The sequence below is a fragment of the Cygnus atratus genome, chromosome 1 (assembly GCF_013377495.2).
Source record: "Cygnus atratus isolate AKBS03 ecotype Queensland, Australia chromosome 1, CAtr_DNAZoo_HiC_assembly, whole genome shotgun sequence".
Lineage (NCBI taxonomy): Eukaryota > Metazoa > Chordata > Aves > Anseriformes > Anatidae > Cygnus > Cygnus atratus.
In genome coordinates this window covers 399,422-422,143 of record NC_066362.1, presented here as the reverse complement: position 1 = coordinate 422,143, position 22,722 = coordinate 399,422, and the positions used below count along the sequence as shown (strand labels likewise).

General features: G+C 49.1%; 1 protein-coding gene across 1 annotated transcript in view; it reads right to left on the bottom strand.

The window, feature by feature from the left end:
• The window catches only part of SHANK3 (SH3 and multiple ankyrin repeat domains 3), a 353,875-nt gene that overhangs the window by 175,297 nt on the left and 155,856 nt on the right, over positions 1 to 22,722 (bottom strand). The window contains exon 11 of the mRNA XM_035569314.2: positions 20,677 to 20,870. Coding sequence (XP_035425207.2) covers positions 20,677 to 20,870 — 194 coding nt within the window. The remainder of the gene's footprint in view (positions 1 to 20,676; positions 20,871 to 22,722) is intronic.

Genomic DNA, 22,722 nt, shown 5'->3' with positions numbered 1-22,722 from the left:
AGAGGCTGGGTGCATCAACCAGCACTCCAGGTCCTCCTTGGAGATCTTCAAGAGCCGCTTGGACATGGCCCTGGGCACCAGCTCTGGGCAGCCCTGCTTCAGTGGGGTGGTACCAGATGGACATGAGGTCCCCTCAAACCTCAGCCAGCCTGTGATTCTTCATACGACACAGGCTGCAGAACACTTTACTGTAGGGCATTGCCGACCATGCAAGTCATCATGGGTTCAACCGGAAAAAATAATGAAAGCAAAAAAGAGTTGACCAAGAACTACAAATTAGTCCTTGAGTTGTTACACGTGTAACTTCCAAGCTGCCAGCAAAGCATTGCTGTGCACCTTCCAGTCTTAATCCTGTGCCAGACCGTGGCTTTGGGACGCTGTCATAGACTAGACGTGGAACCAGATGGTCCTCGGTCCTGATCAAACACAGTCATTTTCACATTCTTATATTAAAGGACAACAACGCAGAGAAGAGGAGATGCATTTCCACTGAGCTGCAGGAAATAGAAAGCTACTTTTGCTAATTGGGACAAGGTGATTATGCAAGGAATATGAGACCTATATAGCCTCACAGGGTAATTGCATCATACAGCACAGACAGCAGTTTGTATGATGTGCATCAATCAGTACACTTCAAGAAACCACACTCTACTGCATTCAAACTAAGTGATCACCAGAGCAAGGAGACCCCAGTAAGCATAAGAAGCAGGAGCTGAGACTTCTCAGTAGCTGTCATACTAAAGAAAAAAAAAGACAAACAGGAGGATAACACAAACTGCATGACACCTCATTTTCATGTCAAGTGTGATGCTGGCCACTTCAAGAGCACTTCACAGCTACAGAAAAGTTAGCGACCAAAAAAATGACATGACCAAAGCCAGTGAAAGGGCTTTTATGAAAAAAGACTGAAAATCCTGGGATCTTCTGAAGAAGAAAACTGAAGTGGGGAAAGAGGTTTCATTATTGTATTTCTTCATAAGTACTGTCCTGCATCTGCTTCTTAGTTTTGATATTAAGAAAGAAGCGTTTGCTGCCTTTCTGCCATCAGCAATCCTGATGCCAGGTGGGTTCTCAGGAGAGACTCGAAGTTAGCAGCCCACTAAGATGTAAGATGTATGCGCGGTAAACACTTCCTCTGGTGTGTGCCTTACAACATATGCTATCCACATGACAAGTGCTGCAAAGCGAAGGAAAACCTTCTGAGGGAGAAGAAATGTGCTAATTAATGAAGCAACCTAGGAAGGCTAGAGAAACTCATGTCTAGAAAAAGGAGATGGGAATGAGCTATGAATCCTTCACAGCCAGGCAACAAGCATGTCTTAGAGCAGCAACCCTGACAAAACAAAACAATTGCGGGGGGGGGGGGGGGGGGGGGCGGGGGGACAGGGAAAAGGGGAGAATAAAAGAAAGTGATGAGGGAGGAGAAAAACACTCAATTTTTAGGAAAACTCTTAAAGGAGTGGTTCTGAAATATTCCAAGGAAGGCAAGGATGAAGAGCTAGTAGCTCATACATAGTTAAAGGAGGTGCTCTATTTCTTAACTAAGAGACTAAGAACCAAAGGCTACTGAAAGGTACTGGTTCCAAAAATTAACACTGGTAGGATGGAGTGTCGCTGGGAAGTTCCCAGGAAAAACTGCAGGAGAGAGGCCTGAGCAGCAGCAGCCGAAATACTTCTACGCTTGAAGCGGATCTTGGTAACAGTTTTTTTGTTTGTTTTCCCATGCTCTCCTTTTGAAGCAGCGCTTCCTCATTCTGTACTTCGTTGTGCTTGGTAATGAGAGCTGCTTCAAGGTAAGCTGGCAAGCGCTGCTGTTCCTTAAAGACAGCACCGCCCGCATTCCCTGTTGCGCTTCACACCCAAGACGAGGTGTGGGACGGTGCCCAGCGGGGCTGTGCCTCCCTGGCCCGCTGCAGACTCCAGCTGCAGGCAGGAGGCTCCTGCTCCCTCCATCCAACGCCTGCGGTGCGCAGCTGGCACCGCGGCACAACGGGGAGCAGGATTCCTCCTCGCAGCCCCGGCCACGAACGCCAAGCAGACAACTCTGCTGCACAGAGCTGGCCTCGTGAGTCAGCAGAGCCCCAGGAAACGCTCCCAAGCGGAATCAGCATTTGCAAATCTAATAGCATTTCAGAGAAATACTGGCAACAGTTTACAAGAGGATAAATGGTCATGGAGGAGCTGCCAGTGCATTATGATGTTGAACATTTTTTCTCTAAAGCACTCGGTGGCCCCGTGTTTCCAGTGACCTTTAACGTGCCTGAACTTAACTGTTCGGGGTGACTTTCCTACACCAAACATCTGCCTCAATGATCTTTTAAACAAAGCTTCAGCTAACCCCAGATCTGGGGTTCAGTTTTTGCTCAGAACTAAAATCAAAAGAAAACTTTTTTACTATGTCTAAACCAAACCAAACCAAACAATCTTAAATATTTAGACAGGAAGCCGTGACACTTGGGCATGTCAGATGAGGGTTTTAATTTGGCAGAAAAGGTCTCTGTCATGTGCTTATTGACACCCACACAGAAAAGCAACCAAATCTGGGAACAGTTTAAAGCTTCAAAAAAAAAAAAAAAAGTCAGCTGAACACATTTGTGGTGCAACTTCCAAAGTCTGCCGGTATATGTCTGGAGCCTACTCACATGGAGGATGCGTGCTCCCTGTTTCTGTGGCACAGTACGAGACCCAGTTTCATCCTAAGAAGACTCCCAAACCTGTTTCTGGACTTCTGCTTCTTTTGTTTTCCATGTTTTCAGCTTCTGCAACCTGCCCTGAAGCTACTCCCAGGACATCCGCTGAGTATCCATGAAAATGCACCTCCTTCTCCTCCCTCCCAGTGTGGGTGGCTACCCTCCCATACTGAGGCCACAACAGATACCATGGATGGGTGAAGTGAGCCTGTGAAAGCACAGAAGGTGCACAGCAATTTCAGCTGCCAGCTCTGCCTGTAATTATAAATTACAGTGTTTGAAGGCAAAAGTCAACTACCATTCAGTGTGAATTAGAAGGATAATTTTGTCTTTTTGTACAGGGATTCCTTTGCCTCTAGTGCTGCATCAACCGCATCATCATCAGAAACAGAAGCCCGGATTGTTTAAAGATATTTGGCCATCCCTGTGGTGAAACAAGGGGCCAGGCCTGTCTGGCCATACATAGACATCTACCTGGAGTTTTTGCTGGGCTTCCTCTGTAGGCAGAGATGACTGTTTTGATGACTTTTTTTGTTGACTGAGATGGCTGTTTTTAAGATGGATGTTTCTGGTGTGACTCCGCTCCATGTCATCCCAGAAGCAGGTATTGGGAGCAGATGGGGATGTCAGTGGTGCACAGTGCTTCCTGGAGCCCACTCTCCTTGATGAGATGCTCCCAAGTGACACCCTACAGGCCACAGGATCAGATCTCCAGCCTGAGAATGGTATCTCACAGGAGGGCATCTGTCCCTCCTGACAAAGCTCAAATACTTATATGCCAGCACTGAAAAAAACAAACAGCCTATACAAGGCCACCTGGCCTCAGTGATAACTTCCTCTCCAGCTTGTCCACAACGGGAAGCAGTGGGGTCTGATACTCTTCCCTGCTGTCATGCACCACCTCAGTAGCCAGAACTTCTGCAGAGACTCTCCTAGGATCAGCTCATTCCTTTCCACAGTTCTCTCCAGACACCACAGGAGTATCTTCTTGGGAAGCACATACACCTCCTTAGCTGGTCTTCCCAAGTACTTCACAAGAGACATACAGGAACAGAGAAACTTCAAGGACTGTGCAAAAACAGCAGGATGGGAAAGGAAAGCCCCCTTCTTTGCTACTCAACTCCATACAGGCTAGACAGCAGGAATCAAGGAAGGAACAGGAAAAACTCAGCTCCAAAAGCCCTTGTAAACTCCTACACACAAAGGGCACAGCAAGGAGAAGACTAGGAAAAGATGCAGAGGAGTGGAGGAAAAAAAAATAGAAAAAGTTATAGTTACCTAGTTCATGAAGCTGCTTGTCTACTGCGAAGCATGAACGAAAATGAAAGAGAAAAACCATGGGACATGTGCATTAGCTGAGAGCAAAACAGAAATACACACAGAAGGAGCACAAGAGCTGTCTCCAGCTCAGCTGCGGGGACACCTCCAGGCCACAGGCAGCAGCAGGACACTGATGGCCTGGCCTCCTCTGGCCTGCAGATGCTGTCCCCGCAGCTCCTCTCAAAGCCCAGATGCCCACACACTCTAATAATACCAACTTTAGAGGACAATGCTTCTTTATTCCTTTACCTCATAGCCCCGCATTCATGAGACAAAACCACTCTGCAAGACCTTCCAGTCCAGAACTAACAGAAAAGGAAATTCAATTTATAAAATAGTCTATGTAAAAAAAAAAACAAAAAAAAAAAAAAAAACACACAAACAAACAAACAAACAAACAGCTTCTGGTTTGTCCACTTAAGTCCTCAAGAGGCTCCAGGTGGTTCCAGCTCTGAATGAGTAACCACACCATCCAGAAACATACTAATGCCTACACTTCCAACTCCTTTTTTCTAGATAACCTTTCCTCACTGGCTTTGCTAAATCCAGACACACCTTCTGCCTTTCAGACACTGAAGCTCTTCCCCATCACCACCCTAACTGCAGGGCTCAAGGGCCAGCTCCTGCACCGCCCAGCCCGGGGACGTGGCGGTGCAGCGTGGGGAGAGCACAGCACCCTCCAGCTCGCCGTTTGGCGCCAGGGCCAGAAGCCAGCTGGTGCCGCAGGTCGGAGCCCTCGTGCCAGGCCCAGCCCCGCACGTTGCCATCAGCCGCTCCATGCCCAGAGCCTTTGCTGGGGCACTGTCCGGGATGGCTCCTGCTGCACCTGCGGGGAAACCACCATAAGGCTGGAGCCACGGTCAGGGAACGTCCCTCGAGAGGCAGGGAAGTAAGCACAAGGAAAAGACTAGGTATGCTTTCTAGCAGCCTCCTGAACCAAAGGGTCTGAAGAAAACATAAGTGTATATAAACACCCTGCAGTGGCGGATGATGCTCTCCGGAGGAGACAAACAGTCCTGTACTTTCAGATAATATGGTCCTCAGGACTGTGCTTCTGTAAACCGTGAGGATGCAAAGCATGCATTCATCTCAAAAGTGGATTTGGAAACACCAGACCGAAGTCCACCAAGACTGCACGCACCTGACTGGCCCCGCAGCCCCTGCCCTTCAGGTGCTTCAGGCCCACTCGTTCCCGGGTTCAGCTCCGAGCTCTCAGACTCGGCTGCATGTTGGGATCTGCTCGAACACCATGCTGTCAGCATCCGCAACACAGATCCCCAGAACAGGCGGAATACCAAAAGGAGACATACCATAAAAGATGCATGGCCCTATCAAACCAGTTGCTACCGTCAAACTGACAGGTACAAAGAATATACACCAGTAAGGAGAGAAGCCAGAGGTTCGTGAGGCAGCTCTCCAGACGCCTAACAACTTGGCTACGTAAACAGGCTCTTAAACACATAAGCATGCAAACAGACCATTAGTGCTTCAGCTGCTCTGCAGAGTTGTCCAGATGCAGGCTTACATTGCTGTGAACGCAGTACATGCACTCTTTCAGTGAGAAGAAATCCAAGTTATCCTAGTGCACATCAATCCTGCAGCAACTAAAGCCTGGCAAGTTCATACCCAAGTTTTCCCTCTAATAATAGGTCTGTGTGCCCCCATAGCCGAAAACTGGGACACTACTAAGGTCAAACTGAGGCACACAGAAGATGCTGACTTGAATTAATGAAGCATTTTCTAATTCTGGAAGGTAAACAGGGAGAGCTGCCAGCTCAGTGCACAACTAAATGCATTTGACTTGACCGTCTTACTAATTCAAGTGGTTTCCAAGGAAAGACAGACTATGTATTGCTAAAATTGCAAACCTGATTTCCAACAGGTTTCCTATAGAGGTCATCTGCAAAATACATTTTAGCCCCAAATTTCTTTGCCATTACGTCTGGCAGGAAGACACATCTTCTCCACATTATCATGTTTGTCTGCAGCCAAGCCAAGAGGCAAGCCAATCTCGTATTGCCAGAATAATTTGACTAATAATTACCACAAATACTCCCCAAAACCCAGAAAACATTTCAAAAGAAATTAGAATAAATACCATCTTGTTTATGTGCGTACCTAAAGTGCCCTCAAACTCTCTCTAACTGATTTATAGCCTACAGAAATCTCAGTGCAAAAGGAGGAACGCAAGGAAACTTTTTCCCCAGAGGGCCCAGGAAAAACAATACCCAGAAACCAAACCATGGGATTTTACATTTACTACCCATATATCCAAAAGTTTGTAAATAGCAACGTTGCTGAAAGATGCCCACACACCCCAACCACCTCATACAGATCGGTAAAGTTATATCACCAGGCGCATCCCCTCCTTTTACCTGTCACTGATAAAAAAAAATTTATTACTATGCCAATATTCTGATGTACCAAAAGATTAGTTAATTTATATTAGTGATCTGAACTGAAATGTATTAGTCACAGCAAGTCATATCTATAAGTAGATGCTCTTCTGCAGAATTAAAAGTGAATATAATTTCTTTTATGATAATTAAAGCTTTGGAAGTGGAGAGAACTGAACTGAACTAAATGAACTATTTTTGTTCCAAGTCAGAGGCCACAACAGCTGTAAGTGGGTAAACTGGTCTATTACAAAGGGCAGCATGGACCAGCTCTTCTGGGTGCCCTATATAGTGAAGACCTGAAGAAGGAAAAAAAAAGATTGTGGTACCTAACAAAAATCTCAAATGACCAAACTGTTGATAAGCAGATGTTCAACAGTCAGTACTGTGCAGATGCTCACCGCAGACAGCCAATTAACAAGAACTCCCTGGGTTCAAGAACGACAACAATCAAAAGATTCAGCTAAACAAGTCACCAAAATCCCAGCAGTAGATCTAGACGTTAGGGCCACAGAACAGAGCTGAGTAGGAGTGCAAAGAAAACTCTCATTAACTTAAAGGCCAGCAGCGCTCCTGATGAAACCAGAAGGTGCAATTACATCTGGCCTGACTTTGGCCACCACGCGGTCTCACCCAGCAACTTCTGCATTGAGAAAGCAACCCCAGGCAGGTGAAAACAGGGCTGGGCACGGGGCTGACAACCACAAGCACACACCAAAGCCCTTACAAGACTCAAGATTAAGCGCGTGCCTTGTAGTGCCATGTGAAGCTCACGACTCCCCTGACAGACCCGTGGTACTAAAAGCTGACATCAAAAATGCCTCTTCCTGGCTCACACAGCCCCCCAGATGACCACTGCAGTTAAGTGGAGGGGCTCCTTGCTGTCCTGCAGGTGTGCGAACTTGTACAGGAGCACTGGACATCCCTCACATCACCTGCTACAACTTTAAACAGCTGCCTTAGACTGTAATATTTGTGCTCCTAACAAACAACAATTATTATTACAATTAAAAGTTAACTAAATAATATTTAGAGGTAATGCACTGAACTTACAGAAAATCATCATCGTCATTTACATTTTAGAAATAGGCAATAGATGCTCTCTTCATCAACCTGCTAGGAGTCTGCTGAGACATCCATCCACACTCCCCATGGACAAGGTGCAAGATCTGTGCCCTGGGTTTAGCTTTTACATCACATCGCACCCGAGCTCTTCCCAAGACTCGGCTCAGATTCAAGCCTTCTTTCCCTAAGGCTTTCTGTGAGTTAATAACTGATGTGCTGACACTCTCCGGCTCACAAAGGCAGCGGCATCAACTCTTGCCCAGTCTGTAAGCAGACTGTATTAAACTGTCCCAACATTTTACTCAAGTATATCAATCACAAGCCCACAGAGAAGGAAATGCTTCTTCTGACAGGCAGCATGAGATCAAATGAGAACAGTACCACACGCACATGATCTGACAGAAAGCTTTAAACAAAGCGCGGAGTATGTGGATCATTACTAATTTTTAATCAAGACAAGAAACAAACACACTAAGGATGACCCCTCATGCCCATCAGCTACTCCCAGCTGATGTGACAGCAGTGTCTCTAATTTTAAGAGACTGTGACGCATCGTTTGGACAGCAAAGAGGCAGCCCCTGGTGTGTCTTACAGGTGTTAGACCCAAGGTCCATATTTAATCCACAAACATGTGGCTGGATTCAAAGCAAGCTGTTACTGTCAGGCACAGAGATTTCTGCTGGCACGCTTCCCCCCAAAGCTGAGGATTCAGATTATTTGGCAAGCCTGTGCCAGCAGAGTCCCAGACAGTCACACAACAGAGCTCCACCTTGGGAGCGAGCTGCTAAAGCGCCAGTCTCACCTCTCCAGAGCTGGAAAGCCTCGAACAGAAACACATCTGATCTTTATGCAAAGGACACCCACCAGTAGGTTTGTTCAGCCGTTAATTAACCTCACTAAAGATAGGAATTCACTACTTAAATGAAGCAGCATACACTGAGACAGCCATGAACATCTGTCTCTCGCTCCCTTTGTGAAGCAATGCTTTGGCCACATGGAAAGCAGTCTACGCTGTGAAAGTATGATGATTCATTAGGGAACATTTTGCTGGTTCCAAGAGAAGACCAATATCTTTAGTTAATACCCGCTTGGGATAGGTGAGGAGTGTCAGATTGATGACTGTCCTTTTCATTAACTTCCACAGCCAGATGTTAAGTAAAGACAACAGCAGAACAATTTCTGGACAGAAAGCGGATGCTGAAGTCAAGCGACCCCTTTCTATGGTTTGCAATAGCCACGGCTAATGGTCAAGACAGACAAAAGAGAGAGCTAAAAGGCTATCTATATATGAGCTAGTCAACAGAGAAATAGCCTATTTCAGGGTGTGATTCATCAGACTTATTTTAAATGTCTAACTCGGGATGAGATAAATTGCACTTTGGAAGAGCTATTTCTTACCACTGACTACAGGGAGTCTAGACAACTATCTCAGGTGTAGCTGTGTACATTAGACAGCCACAGGCAGACAGATGAATCACCCCCTCTCATCTCTGACAGCCTAGAGCACCCCTCTGGACCCGTCATGGAGGCTCTGGGGATTCACACGGTACTCAACACACAACAGCAGGTTTGCAGTAGTGGGGTTACCCTGATCCCAAAGTCAGTCCCTGCATGTGGACAGCTGAGCCAAGGCGGTTCATGCCCATACCGCCAGGGGCTCTCCAGGAACAGCCACTCCACCTCACATTAAGGCTTTGCGCCCTAAGGAACAGGATCAAAGGTGACTTTCCCCAGATAGAGTCAGAACAGCCTAAGTAAAAGCTTTTAAAGACCCTGGACTGTGGAAGAATACATCTTCTACCTATGCTGATCCTTTCTAAATCTGTCGGGTCACCCAGAGAAACCCTACAGAACGCTGATGTGGGAGGGAGGAAATCAGACTTTCTGCCCTTTACAGAAATAACTCAAGTGCAACAGACAAAAAAACATTCCAGAAGAAAAACTTCCAGAGCTGGGAAACTAGCTTGGGGAGGGAAAAAGTAGTCCCTTTATTACTGGGAAACTGCTCAACACAGAGAGATCCGGGAGACAACCCACCTGGCTGGGACAGCTCGCTTTCGCTGCACAGGTACGAGGGGTGAGAAAACACCTGATTCATCACGTCACCTGGTGGAGAACTGCTCAGTATAAAAGACACACCAAACAACAAGGAAGGCAATGCGCCGAGCAGACATGCCAACGTTAACAAGCAGGTCATCATGGAAGCAGCAATGAAGGCCAAAGCTCCCTGGGTTGCAGACTGACAGGCAGCAAGGGAACTGCTGGGCACAGCGCTGCAGGGGTCAGCCTGAGTCTCGTAAGCAACAGGGAAGGGAAACGTGATGACCACGAGCACTGCAGGGTCTGCATGGGGCTCACAGGGCTGCGTGCAGCCTGCTGTGGGACGTCAGACAGGGTGTGAGGGATTGCACAAGTTACGTATGTATAGACACAGAGATACGTAAATAAAATTCTGGGAATGCAAACAGGCAAATTCTCTCATAGTAAATTCTCTCATAAGCTAACTCAAATTTCAATCTATTTCATGGTTTAAAAAAAAAAAAAAAAACAAAAAACACACAAGCAAGTAACAACAGAGCAGAACGGCCTACTTGGCCGCTGAGGGCCAGCACTGAGGGTCAGGGCCCCAGGGAGCACTGTTTGGTGAGGGCAGCTGAAGCCAGTGCCCAGGATACAGCTGGGGCAGGCCGAAGACGGGCAGGCCGAAGACGGGCCTGAACTAAGGAAGAAGAGCTCAATTTGTCAGTGGTGGTCTAGGAATGGGATGGGTTGTGCCCACGGGAAGATGGCTGGGTACTACCAAACAGCGCCTGCCACAGATTTGACTAAAGACATTCAGCAGCTAAAGCAAACCTCACTGTAATTTGATTTAAGACAGAGAGGCGATGCTAGCTGTCAGTACCCGATTGTCCCGAAAGTGCATCTGACAGATGTGGGAAGTAGAGGAGCATGTGGTAGATGAGATGAGACATTTGTATTTGTCCTGCACTTCCCGAGTCAACAAGCAGAAAATGTCACCGCGTTAAGAACTGTACCTTGCTAGAAGAAACTGAGGGAATAACCTTGGCTATTGTTCTGACAAGTGCCTTGGTTCAGCAGCCACTCAGGAAGGCTCTTTAAATTCTTAATACTTTCAAACACACTATTCAGCATTGCACAGTTAAGTGACAAATTTCTCTTTGCTGTAGAGTTCGGATGTAGGCAAAGCATAGGAAATCGAGAAGGACCTTCAGAAGGCATTCAGGAGTATAACTCCACACCCCCCAAACACACCTCCCGAAAAACACTGACAGTGTTTAATTAAGAGGATTACTTTTACATTTTTCCCCAGGCATTTGGGCTTGTAAGTACTACAATGCTAGAAGAGGAACCAGTGGATGAAGAACAAATTGCATCGTAAGTTTGGTTAAAAATTTTGTAAAAAAAAGTGTGTACCTTCAAGAGAAAAATTTCTTGTAAGGAAAAAGTCTATCCAAAAGCAAGATGCAAAAAGGAAGCAGAGACCTAAAGCCATGCTGGAAATACTATTAATAAAATTAAATGACACTTTCTGTGCTAGTCAAGCTTGAGCACATATGTTTTGTCTGTCCCCTGAGAAGGGCACACTTTAGTCCAGCTACTGAACTGATGCACACAAGCCAAGTACAACCGTCCCAATAAAGTCTGTGGTGAACCTCTGTTTCTCACCCCATGCTGCTGGGCTCACGACACAGCCAACCATAACAGGTACCCAAGAAAAGAGTGGGAAACAGAAGATTTCCATTATGGAAGTAAGAGCTTTGATGGCATCTTGTTCTTTGACTTGTCAACAAGGCTTCCTCTCCTACAGTGACAAGCTGGTACGAATTCTCAACATATCATTGCAGATGCCAAGCACAAATGTTATCATTTTTAAGGCAATATGCAATAATCCAATCTCACACTGGGTACCTATATGACTTTCAAATAGCATTTCAAAGCACTAAGAATTTCATCTTGGAGCATTTCAAAAAGACACTGAGGCAATGTTACTCATTGCTATATATGCAAACAGAGATGTTGACATAGGAAATGATAACCATTCTCTTTAATAAGAGGAGAGAAGAAATTCCCTTAAAAACACGCAGAAAAAGAATGAAAAATTCAGAACATCACAGGAAAGAGTCTTCTTGACCTACAGGTTTTCAAACACCTTTTAAAGCTTCAGTGCAAATACTCACAGGCAGCAGACCTGAATCCTGTGTGGGAAACAGGCACAACAGGACACTGCATACCCACGTGATTCCCATTAATAAAAACTCTATCTTATATGGTTATGCTTTCACCACCTAATTATCTCACCAGCATGGTGTTACATGTATAATGAGCATCTTTGTAGAAACCTGGAACTGAAAATAGCTGATGTCTGAAGAAAGTTCCCCTAAGTTTTGAAGACTAATATTCCCTGGCAGAGGAATTAATGCTGAAGAAAAAAAGTACCAAAAAGTTTTAGAGATGTTTTTATAATAAACGAGCAGAATCTCTGCAACCTTTTCCTTGGATGTAAAGCAAAGATGGAGACAAACGGACCACAACAGTTCAGGCCAATTTTGTCCTACCCGTAGCAGCGAACAGAGATCCTGATTCTGTTCTGCCTGACACAATCTCTAAATCCTCCCTTTGTTTTCTGATTGTGATTTTTCGTTCCATTTTTCAATCCTTCCTCTTCAGAAGGATTATTTGGACTCAGCTGGACATTTTCAGTTTCATAGCACCAACAATCCAGAAGCCATGCTGTTGGCCTGCAACACTAATCTCAGTGGAAAAATCCTGCCCTAAACTCAAAGAAATTTAGCACAGCAGAAGGCAGGACTTATGACAGACAGCAATCCCGAGAGGTTGTATAATTCTCATACCAGGCTACAGCAACCAGCCGCATCTTGGCTTCTTCCCATCTCTTTCAAAATGACCTTCCCAGTAGAAAAAATAAGAAGGAACAGAAAATTTCCTGACCCTGGTTCAAAGGAAAAGATTCTCCTGTAAATTGAATTCCTTCCTGGTCCTGAAGAAACTATAGAAACACTCGGTATTAAACTCATTCACAGAAAAAAATGCTGGAAAGGGAAATGCAGGATCAAGGGGGTTTTGATAAGTTTTGTTTCTAGCGATGATGATAAAAAAAAAAAAAAAAAAAAGAAACAAAACGAAAACAAACCTCAGCTTAAGAATGCTGGTAAGACAGTATCTCCTCCACCCAATATGCAACCACTGGAGTTTGCTCCAAACAACCATCCTAAGAGCTCCAGCAGCGTCACAGGTGTTGATGTCCGATACCATCTTCAAATGCAACTCTGAGACTAAGCCCTGATGCCAGATGCAGCTCACCTGTATTTATACCTGTACGTTACCTGCTTCATTCAGGAATTGTGCTGGGATTGCTGCTTGCAGCATCAGCTCTGCACCCTCCTGGAGCACTCCCTGCCCTACGTGCCGGGGCACTGGTGCAGTGCACAGAAATACCTCCTCTGGCAAGCAAGCATGTGTATTCTTTCAGATTACACTGAAGAAGCCCAAGTGTGCACAGCCTGATCTGTGCCAAACAATTAAACTTTGAGTGAGAAAATTTTAGGCCAGACCAATCTTTCTAGCCATAGTTTAGGATTACTAAAAATAGAGTTTATAATGCCAACTGGTGGCAGCTTTAATAATCATAGAGGGATTACTTGTTCTGCATGTCCGCAGGGAATCTCCATTTCTGCTTTGCACTTAAGTAAATTTTGACACTTCTTTCTATTGCATTGTCCTCAACAGACACCCCCCCCCAATCTTTTTCTTAATTCTTGATCGATATTAGACCATAAACAGCATTTCAGAAATTTTGTAAGAATCCAATAAGCTACCTTCCCCTCCTCCCACTGTCTTAACGTGTCTCACTGCTTTGTGGGATCTGTGGCACTTGCTCAGAGCCCAAATGTGCAAGCCTGCCACCAGCGCTGGGGGCTGCCCAGGTGGATGCAAGTATCCACAGCCTGCTGATCACCTGCAGCTGTCAGGAAAGCAGGATCCTTAGAGCTAAAACCCCCACACTCCTACCCCAGCTTTTTGTTTTTCTTTCCTTCTAGGTTATGCTGCAGTAGTGGGCATAATTCAGACACAACAGGCCTGCAGCCAGCTCTGAACGGAAGAGGCTGCCGACTAAACAGTGCTTTCCCCCCTGGAGCCTAGGGCTGCCCAAGTACCGACTATCCGGACGGGACGTTTCAGGCAGCAGGGCCCAGGCCAATGCTGTTCTACCAAAAACTTCTTCAGGAGCACAACAGCTAACCCAGCACAACCACGTAGCTGGAGCTACACAATGTTGTAAGAGCAAACACTAAAGAGCTCGATGCTGTGACTTCCCAATGCAACCCAGCTCGTCATCCCTCTTCAATAAATGGGAGGGTGAAGTTACAGGATAATCTTGGAACAAGTGGAACAGTTACAATTTGGGTCGCAGTGTATGCAACGCCTCCAAAGAAACACCAGCGATGAAGTACAGTCATCTTCGTGTCTTACGTTTAAGAAGCGAATAAACATGCAGAAGGAGAGGAAAGCAATGTATGGTTCATAGCTTATGCTAAAAATATATGTTTAGTATTTCTAAACTTTGGAAGGTTGTTTTTCCTTGAAAAAGCAAAACAGTGTATATAAATTCTATGTTCTCTTTATCTTAAATCACTTAACCCAAAGTGATGCAAGATTCATCAGGATGCCACCCAAGACTGTAATCACAAAGATCTATTTATTCGTAACAGAAACCAAACTCATTTAAGAGAAGACCTAAAGGGTTGATCAGAGGCATAAACAAAATTTAATTGCAGGAACAGATTTAAAGAATGAGGCACATTAATGGCAAAACAATGTTTACTTAAGCAGGTAAAAAACAAATATATAAAATGGTAAGTGGAATTTCAAAAAGACAGAACTTCCATGTAACATCTGGACAAGAAAACACAAATTGAGGAGTAACATTTATAAACCAATAAAATCAGATACTTTCCTACATCGGACATAACACCCTGTTGTATGACAACTGGCACGAAGAGCACAGCGGGAATGAGAAAGAGGTCAGATATTTATATAGAAAACGAGAGCAGATGGAGTTACACCAGGCAGGATGAGACTGAGCCTGCTGACCTTGCGGCCGCAGTTGGGAAATCCCCCTCCCACAGGCCCACCAGCAGCCCCCTGCCCAGCACGACCCCAGCCCTCGTGCTGCTGGGCCAGCAGACAGACAGACCGCCTCACGACTGTGCCAGGCTCGATGACATGTCAGCTGGCTGCTCTGCCCACCCTCCGGTCCCACAGTTCAAGAAGACTGGCCTCGAGACCTGCGCATGCAGGACAAATTTCTTCAAAAAGGTTTGAGTGGTTTGAAATATAGTTTGAAACAAACAGAAGAGAAGAGAAACAACAGCTGCCTATGCCCAATTGCCTTAAGAGAACAATCTCAAAACAGGGACCATATATTCTCCTGCTTCAGGGCACGAGCCAGGTAACAAACATGGGCTTACCATGACTTTTTCAGGAGACCCTCATGTTAACTGATTACAGACAAATTAACACACAGCGATAAGACCTTGCTCAGGCCTAGGAGAGAAATTACACAAGCCTATGGTATGAAAGCACTACTTCTGTGCCCCACTAGCCTGAAAGGCAACAAGATTATACCCAGTCACCACAGGTTTGGCCATGCAGTTCTACATATACACAACGAAATCCCCATTTCTTCAAAAAAAAAAAAAAAAAAAGAGTTTCTATAGATCCCTGAGACATTTTGGTTTTATTCAGTTCATTTCTTTTGACTTTCATAAGCAATCCTTATTCTCTTTTTTCTTCCATGACTCATTTTTCAAAGTTTCTAGCAAGACAAAATAATTTAACTTGGTCTCAAGAAGCTCTCATTATTCCTAAAAAATCTTTTAATTTCCAAATACCGACCACTAGGCAACCAGTACAGAAGCAGTGCCCAAGCTCCCACAGCACATAACCTTGGCCTCCCTATTAGCATGTCCTGTACAGGGCAGCAAAACAAGGCCTCGCCAAGTCACGCCAGAGCATGTTCAAGGCTGCCGTGCTCATTGCAGAGGGCCTCTGGTAAAGCCAAGGCAAAGGAGATGCACTGGAACATGATGTGGGATGGGGACTGCTTTGCGCCACTGTCTGCCATCGCTCCCCTCCAGCACACGGAGGGAAGGTGACCACTGTTGTCCAAAGGCCTGGCGGGATCCACACTGGTGCCAAAGTAGTTGGACTCGATGATCTTTATGAGTCCCTTCCAACTCGGGATATTCTATAATTCTAAGTACTTCCAAGGAACTTAAGGCTGCCAAGAACCCAAACAGCACTCATCCATTCCCACAGTCCTGTTCTCATCAAACTCATGATGTTGGGGTCAAAGACAGTTCTCAGTGCATTTCAGTCCTCAGGACTGCAAAGAGTTCCTCAGATGGAAAGCGAGAATGGTTAGCGTCCAAGGACTACAAGGGAACTGAGAGCACCAAGCACTGTGGCCTCAGGGGGCAACAGGCCCTCAAGGACACCTGGCCTGGTCTGCTACCATGGGGAGTGCTCTGCCCACCAGCACCTGAGGACAGAGTGGCTCAGGCCGAGGAGACCAGAGAGATGAGGAGCACAAGGAAACGGCCTGTAGCAGGAGGTGGGACACAGCTCTCCAGCACCACTGAAGGCCTTGCACACAACCTTTGATCAGAGCCACAGCCACGCTAGGATTCCTACTTGGCTGATCACTAAAACAAGGCTAGCAAGTAGCACCCATAGCTAAGTTCTTTCATTTGTTAAGAAATGAAAAGTCAGTCTCCTTTTTCTAAACAAGGACGTGGTTGCAGCACCTTTGATGTCTCACAGCCAGATCACACAGTCTGCTGTGTCTAAGACACACATGAGACAAATGAGACAAAGTATGGAGTGCAGAAGGTTCTAGAGCAGCCTCCCAAACAGGCCAGCAGAAGGGAAGCTTCAGTACATTTACAGGTGGAGCACAACCAGTTTACATGCAGTTGTATGGCAAAGCCACACAGAGCCAGGGACCCGAGTCACTGACCACAAGACTCGAGCTCCGTCTCTGTTCTTCCAACACTGGGAACGAGAATAACGCTCGTTTGTCACCCTGCCGCTCTAAATCGCCATGGTCACAGATAGTTTGGGGGGAAACTGTAAAACTTTGGCTTAATTTGCCAAGTTATTAATGATTCGGTCTCTAACCACCTGCATCTGAATGCCAGAACAGCTGCCTTCCTGCGGGACAGCACAGATCCCATAGCCCTGAGTGAACTGTACATGAGCAGTCTCTCCCAACCATTTCTGGGTGGATAAAGAAACGCCAGAGGAAACTAGCTGGCTGATCATCAAACAAAGCCCACAAAGCCTTCCTCTAATAAAAAACACCTTCATTGTGCAAAAACAACTTTATTCACAACTGACATAATCCTCTCTATCTAAGCAACCTGCAGCACAACTAAGAACTACTATGATAAAGATTCAACACAAGCATAACCCACAGCCAACAGAAATTCAGACTGCCATTTATTTCACACAAGGTTAGCTTAGATACTGCAGTAGAGAATGTCAATAAGGAACCACACTACATAGGAAAACTTACTGTTGGATACATATGGTAATAGTTGCTCGAGCCTAATCACAAAGTGCAAAGAAATGAGACTCCCAAACCAACATATTCATAATGTTCCTAATTTTCCCCTAGTTCCCAGGTTGGTGACTGAATCCCCTCGTTGCACCTTGCCCACAAGCCACTTCTGCCTGTGACCTTGTGATTTCAAGGCTGGTGACTACTGGTTCTCCCTTTGCTTGGGGCTCTCACATCTCATTTCATTTCTCATTATCAGTAACAAGCAGATCAAGGACAGACTCTCCTCTACTTGCATTCTTTTGCTATCTTACAAATGAAATATCTGTATTGATTATTGTCTTTTGTCATCCAATAGCTACTGGGATGGTTATTCTGTACGGTGAAGATACGTACCCTAACTTTCATCGTGCTCTTGAAACCAAACCAACTCCTGCTGAAAGCTCCCAAGGAAATCCACCACACAGCATGGGATCCAGTGCAACCATCAAATCTAGCACAAGATCCATGCTTAACATCAACACAAAGCAGAATTTCACAGGAGTCAATTTGCTTTTAACAAGGGACACAACTTCTGAACACAGCATTTGGTGAATGTTCGTGGATCCTCAGCCTTTTTTCCAGGACAGGACACCAACAATCAGTATTTCCTTTGTAACACAGTCATGCTTCAAACAGAACCATACACAAAGCCTCCTGTGGCTCACACAAGACAGAGGTACTCATGTTACTCCACGTCAAACTCTTCTCTTTTCTGCAATTCTCAAGATAAAGAGAAGTCAGATGTTTTGCCATTCTCCTCTCTGATACTAATTCCTTGCAGCCCTACCATATGAAACCACTGAATTTCATTGGATCAAACTGATGGCTATCAAACCCCCTCACTAACACCAGCTAAGAGACACTGGTCTTACCACGGCTTCCATGCCCATGACCTCCTGTCCCAAGGGGCCTCTGCCTGCCCAGCGCTGCCCTCCCCGCAGAGCTCCCATGCCACAGCAGAACCATGCCATGGGACAGTCCCTCGCTCAGACCTGTGCTTTCAGACACGTTCCTCCCTCACATCGTACTCTCACAGAGCTCCCCACACTCCACATCTCCCCAGACACAGCCCCTCTCTCATTAAGAACTGCCTCCAGCAGTTCTTTGATAACATTCCCCAAACCTGCTCCCACCCTTCCCCAAAAGCTCTTCTGCTCATATGCACCACACTTCAACATTCCCTCCAGGGCCCCCCAGCATCCAGATTGCTGGGTGGCTCTGTTAGTCCCTACATGCTGGTGCATCCTTTTCAGGAGCCCAATCTGACCTCGCCCAGGCTGACACAACAGCTGCCCTGCTCTTTATAGAATGGCTTAGATTGGAGGAGACCTCAAAGCCCATCTAGTTCCACCCCTCCTGCCATGGGCAGGGACACTGCCCACCAGACCAGGTTGCCCAAAGCCCCTTCCAGCCTGGCCTTGAACACTGCCAGGGATGGGACATCCACAGCTTCTCTGGGCAACCCGTTCCAATGCCTCACCAGCCTCATAGTAAAGTATCTCTTCCTTATATCTAATCTAAATCTCTCCTCTTTTAGTTGAAAGCCATGACTCCTTGTCCTATCAATACACTCTCCAATAAAGAATCTCTCTCCAGCTTTCTTGTAGTGCCTTGCCATGAAAAGGGGACTATCTCAAACCACTCTCTCCCAATACCTCTTATGGCTGCTGCCTGTTTGTGGACACGCTGACACCCTTGCTAGCTCACAGCCAAACTCCAGCACCACCTCAGGGACCTTCACTTGCCCCAGCTCCTTTATCTCACAGATCGGGTGCCAGAGCGTTCCTCCCACCAACTGAAGATCACCTCGTTTCTAACAGCACGCACAAGCCCACCAAACATGACAAAGTACCAGTTGCAGCATTTCTGCTCCTGCTGTTGGTTTCCATTATACCCATCACTCTACCTGCCTGCAAAGACAGGACACCCAGTCCAATGACTGTCAATATTCCTATCCTCATAAAAATAAATCAGCATCACAAAAGCAGTAAATAATTAAGCACTGCCCATCTACGCTGCCTTAAGATCTTTCATAAACGAGTCACTAAAGTGATCCTCAATTCTTATTAAGCCTTCTCAGCCACAAATTAGGAAAGCCAGCTGAGTGCCTCCAGCTCAGAGGATGCATTCCCCATTGTAGTACTCTTTTCCTCTCCACAATGTGTCCCACAACTTGCTTTGTCTCTGGAGACCATATGAAAAAGACATGCAAACAATTACAGGTGAATACATGAATTAAGGATTCTGGTGCAACTACTAAGGATTGGCATCAGGACAACCTACTTAATACAAATGTCTGAAGAGATTAGGAATTGTGTGATAGAAAGCACTGGATAAGTGGGTAAAGACAAAAAGACAGGAAAGGTGCCTGTGACCCAGAAGCCCTGTCGATCTGGTAATCCCTTCCAGCCTTTTGGCAACCTTTATCCCATGACCACAAGATAAGCAGCTCCACACATCAAACAACCGCTGACTCCAACTGCACAAAGCCTTACCATCTGGCACATCAGCCAGATCACAGATGCTTCATGTCTACACCTCTTCCTCTGCTGAAGGGGAAAGAACATGCAGGTGGGGACAAGAGGCAAGTCTGCTTGGACTGTCACCTCCACGGCTGAGGTTTTCAGCATCCTCAGCACAGGATGTACATGCAGTCTAACACACTTCTGAACTAGTGATTCAGAGCATGGAACAGCAAGCCCTGTCTCCCAAGCTCAGATTCATGTTACGGCTAATGCAACTAGTCAGATTAGTGACTGCTCCAGTCCATATTGTAAGAGACATCAGCAAAAAAGTGGAGGCAGGAAGATGAAAAGAAAAGAAGACCCTTTCTGTGAAAAACTGTGGAATTAGCCTGCTTGCAGAGGAAGTCTTTTCTCATTCCTGTCTGCTGGAAGCTGACTTTTGACCTACCGCGGGGGTTTACATGCCTTTCAAGAAGTCTTCTCAACATAATGGGCAATCCCATTATCCCTCTAAACCTCTAATCTCCCCAACAGTTCTGCATCGCCGTGGCTCCATGGTGCAGGTAGTTGGGAGTTTTGCTTAGAGAGCAATTCCTCGCCAGCTTCCTCCTCTCTGCTCCTGCTGCCCGTACCCCCCGGCGGTGCGCAGTAACTCGTGGACTGCGCACCCCAGCCAGCACCCTGCAGCCTGCCGCACGGTGGGACCAACTCCAGGGCCGCGTAGGGTGGACTCTCGAGGTGTAAAGCCAACGTCAGGCTGGGCTGGAAAGGGCTCCGCGATGCACCAGCCTCGCCTTGGTGCCCCAGCGCCCTGTGCCGCAGGGCTGGCGCCAAGACCCGCGCCCACCGAAGGGGCAGAGCCCCAGGGCCCCGCGCCCGCACGGAGCCCCCCACGGCCCCACCGGCGCCCGGGGCCCTGCTGGGGGTCCCGCACCCGGGGCTGCCCCGGGGCCCCAGGCCCTGCGGCCCCCACGGGGGTCCAGGGGGCCAGAGCCCGCGGGGCCCCCCCAGCTCCGCTGCCGCCGGCCCCGCCCCGCCCCGTCCCGTCGCGGTCCCGGCCCCGCCCCGGCCCCGCCCGGCCCCGCCGCACTCACCCTTGACGGCTTCGCCCCGGTTGAGCTGGATCTCGCCCTCGCCCTGCGGCGCGTAGCTCTTCACCACGATGAACTTGCGGCCGGGCACGGCGCTGTACAGCTTCCGCTTGGGCCCGCGCAGCGGGGCGGGCGCGGCGTGCGGCGCGGGCTCGGGGCCGGGCCCGGGCCCGGGGGGGCCCGCCGGGCCGCCGGGGCTGTAAACGAAGACGTAGGTTACGGTGCTGATGCCCGGCAGCTCGTGGCTCGGCCCGCCGCGGCCCGCGGGCTGCGCCATGGCGGGGACGGCGCGGCCGCGGGGCTCGGGGCTCGGCGCGGCCCCGGGGCCGGGGGGCTCAGCGCAGCCCCGGCCGCCGCGGCGCCGCCCGGGCGCGGGCACCGGCTGCGGCTGGGGGGCCGCCGCCCGCCGCCGGCTCCATGGCGCGGCGCCGCCCGCCCCGCGCGGCGCTCCGCTCCCTCCGGCGCCGCGCCGCCGCCGCGCGCACCATGGCCCGGGGCAGGTGCCGCCGCCGGCGGCTCCTCCCCCTGCGGGCGGGGACGGGGACGGCGCCGGCCCGGCCGCCTCCCGCCCCCCGCCCCCGGCCGCCGCCCCCGCCCCCGCCGCGCCGCGGCTCCGCCGCCCCGGCCGCCGCCGCCGCTCCCTCCCGCCCTCCCTCCCTCGTCCGCCGCCGCCGCGCTCCGCGCCGCCCCCCGGCGGCCGCCGCCGCCGCGCTGCCCCGGACCGGAGGGGGCGGGGGGGGGACAGCGGGGACGGGGGGCAGCTGCCGGGGGGGAGCGCCCGAGGGACGGTGCGGGGGGACCGCGGGGGGCAGTGCCGGGCGGCGGCCGGGGCGCGGGGGGGTAGCTGGGGGCGGCCCCGCTCCCAGTCCGGCTGCGCGAGCGGGGGTCCGGGGGGTCGCAGCGCCCCCTGCACGGGGCGGCCCCCGGGCTGCCACCTGCCGACCTGAGCCGGGCCGGCGGCGGATCGCGGGGCTGGCCCCTGCTGCGGGCAGATCCGCCGCCACCGGCCGCCCACGGCTGCCCCGCGCCCGCAGCCCCCGCCCCGTGCCCGCAGCCCGCACTCCGTCTTTGCAGCCCCACGCTTGCAGCCCCGGTGTGAGCTTGCAGCCCCATGCCCCATGTTTTACTCCGTGCTCCATGTTTGCAGCTTCGTGCCAAATGCCTGCAGCCCCTGTCCGATGCTTGCGGACCCTGCTCGTTAGCACACATCCTCCCCAGCTCCCCACATCTCCCGGGGCCACGGGGCCACCTTCCATGACCCAGATGGGGCTGCCCCAGGCCGTCCCTGCTGCGCCCCTGGGCCTGCGGAGCGCAGCCCTGCTCCCTGCCGGGGCTGTCGGTTGGGAAGCGGCACGGCCCCACCGCGGGGTCTCCACCTGCGGACCTCCTTCTGCCCGGTGCTGCGTGGAGACGGGGAGGGGAACGGCCACTGCAGTGGGAAAAGCTGTCCCACGGCTTTTGATGAGCAAGAGGGGCACGGCTTCCCCTCTTGCTCATCAGCACGCTGCCCAAGCCCTCTCATCAAACTTGCTGTCCGCAGGCACAAAGCTTCAGTAGAAGGCACTGTCACACCGGGGATGTGTGCTGGGTCACCTGCCAGCCTCTGCCCAGAAGTAGTGCTTCAGTACTGCGCTGCATTATAGTCCCTCAAGGGAAAAAACACTTTAATAAGAAATAAATAGCTACCCTTTCCTTATAATACTTCTAAATGTCACTCCAGTATCATGATTTAGTCAATGCAGAGATATTAAAGACCAGCTCAGATCTCTAAAAGGCTCCTTCATGTTTTTAGAAACAGTCACGAGAAGCATGCAGAAAATGTAGGTATTGCAGGCAGCTCCCAGAAATACTCGCTCAATGCAAAGAGGCTGTTGGATACTGCAGCTCTGCACCACGCTGCATGCTCACACTGACCCAGGGGTGCCCAGCCCACAGCACGAGACATTCACGTGGGGGGCTTTGCACGCAGGTGTGTGTGTGCAAGCGCCCAGGCTGCTGGTGCAGCCAGCGGAGCCCCGAGCACAGTGGGATTGCTGCAGCACTCCCATG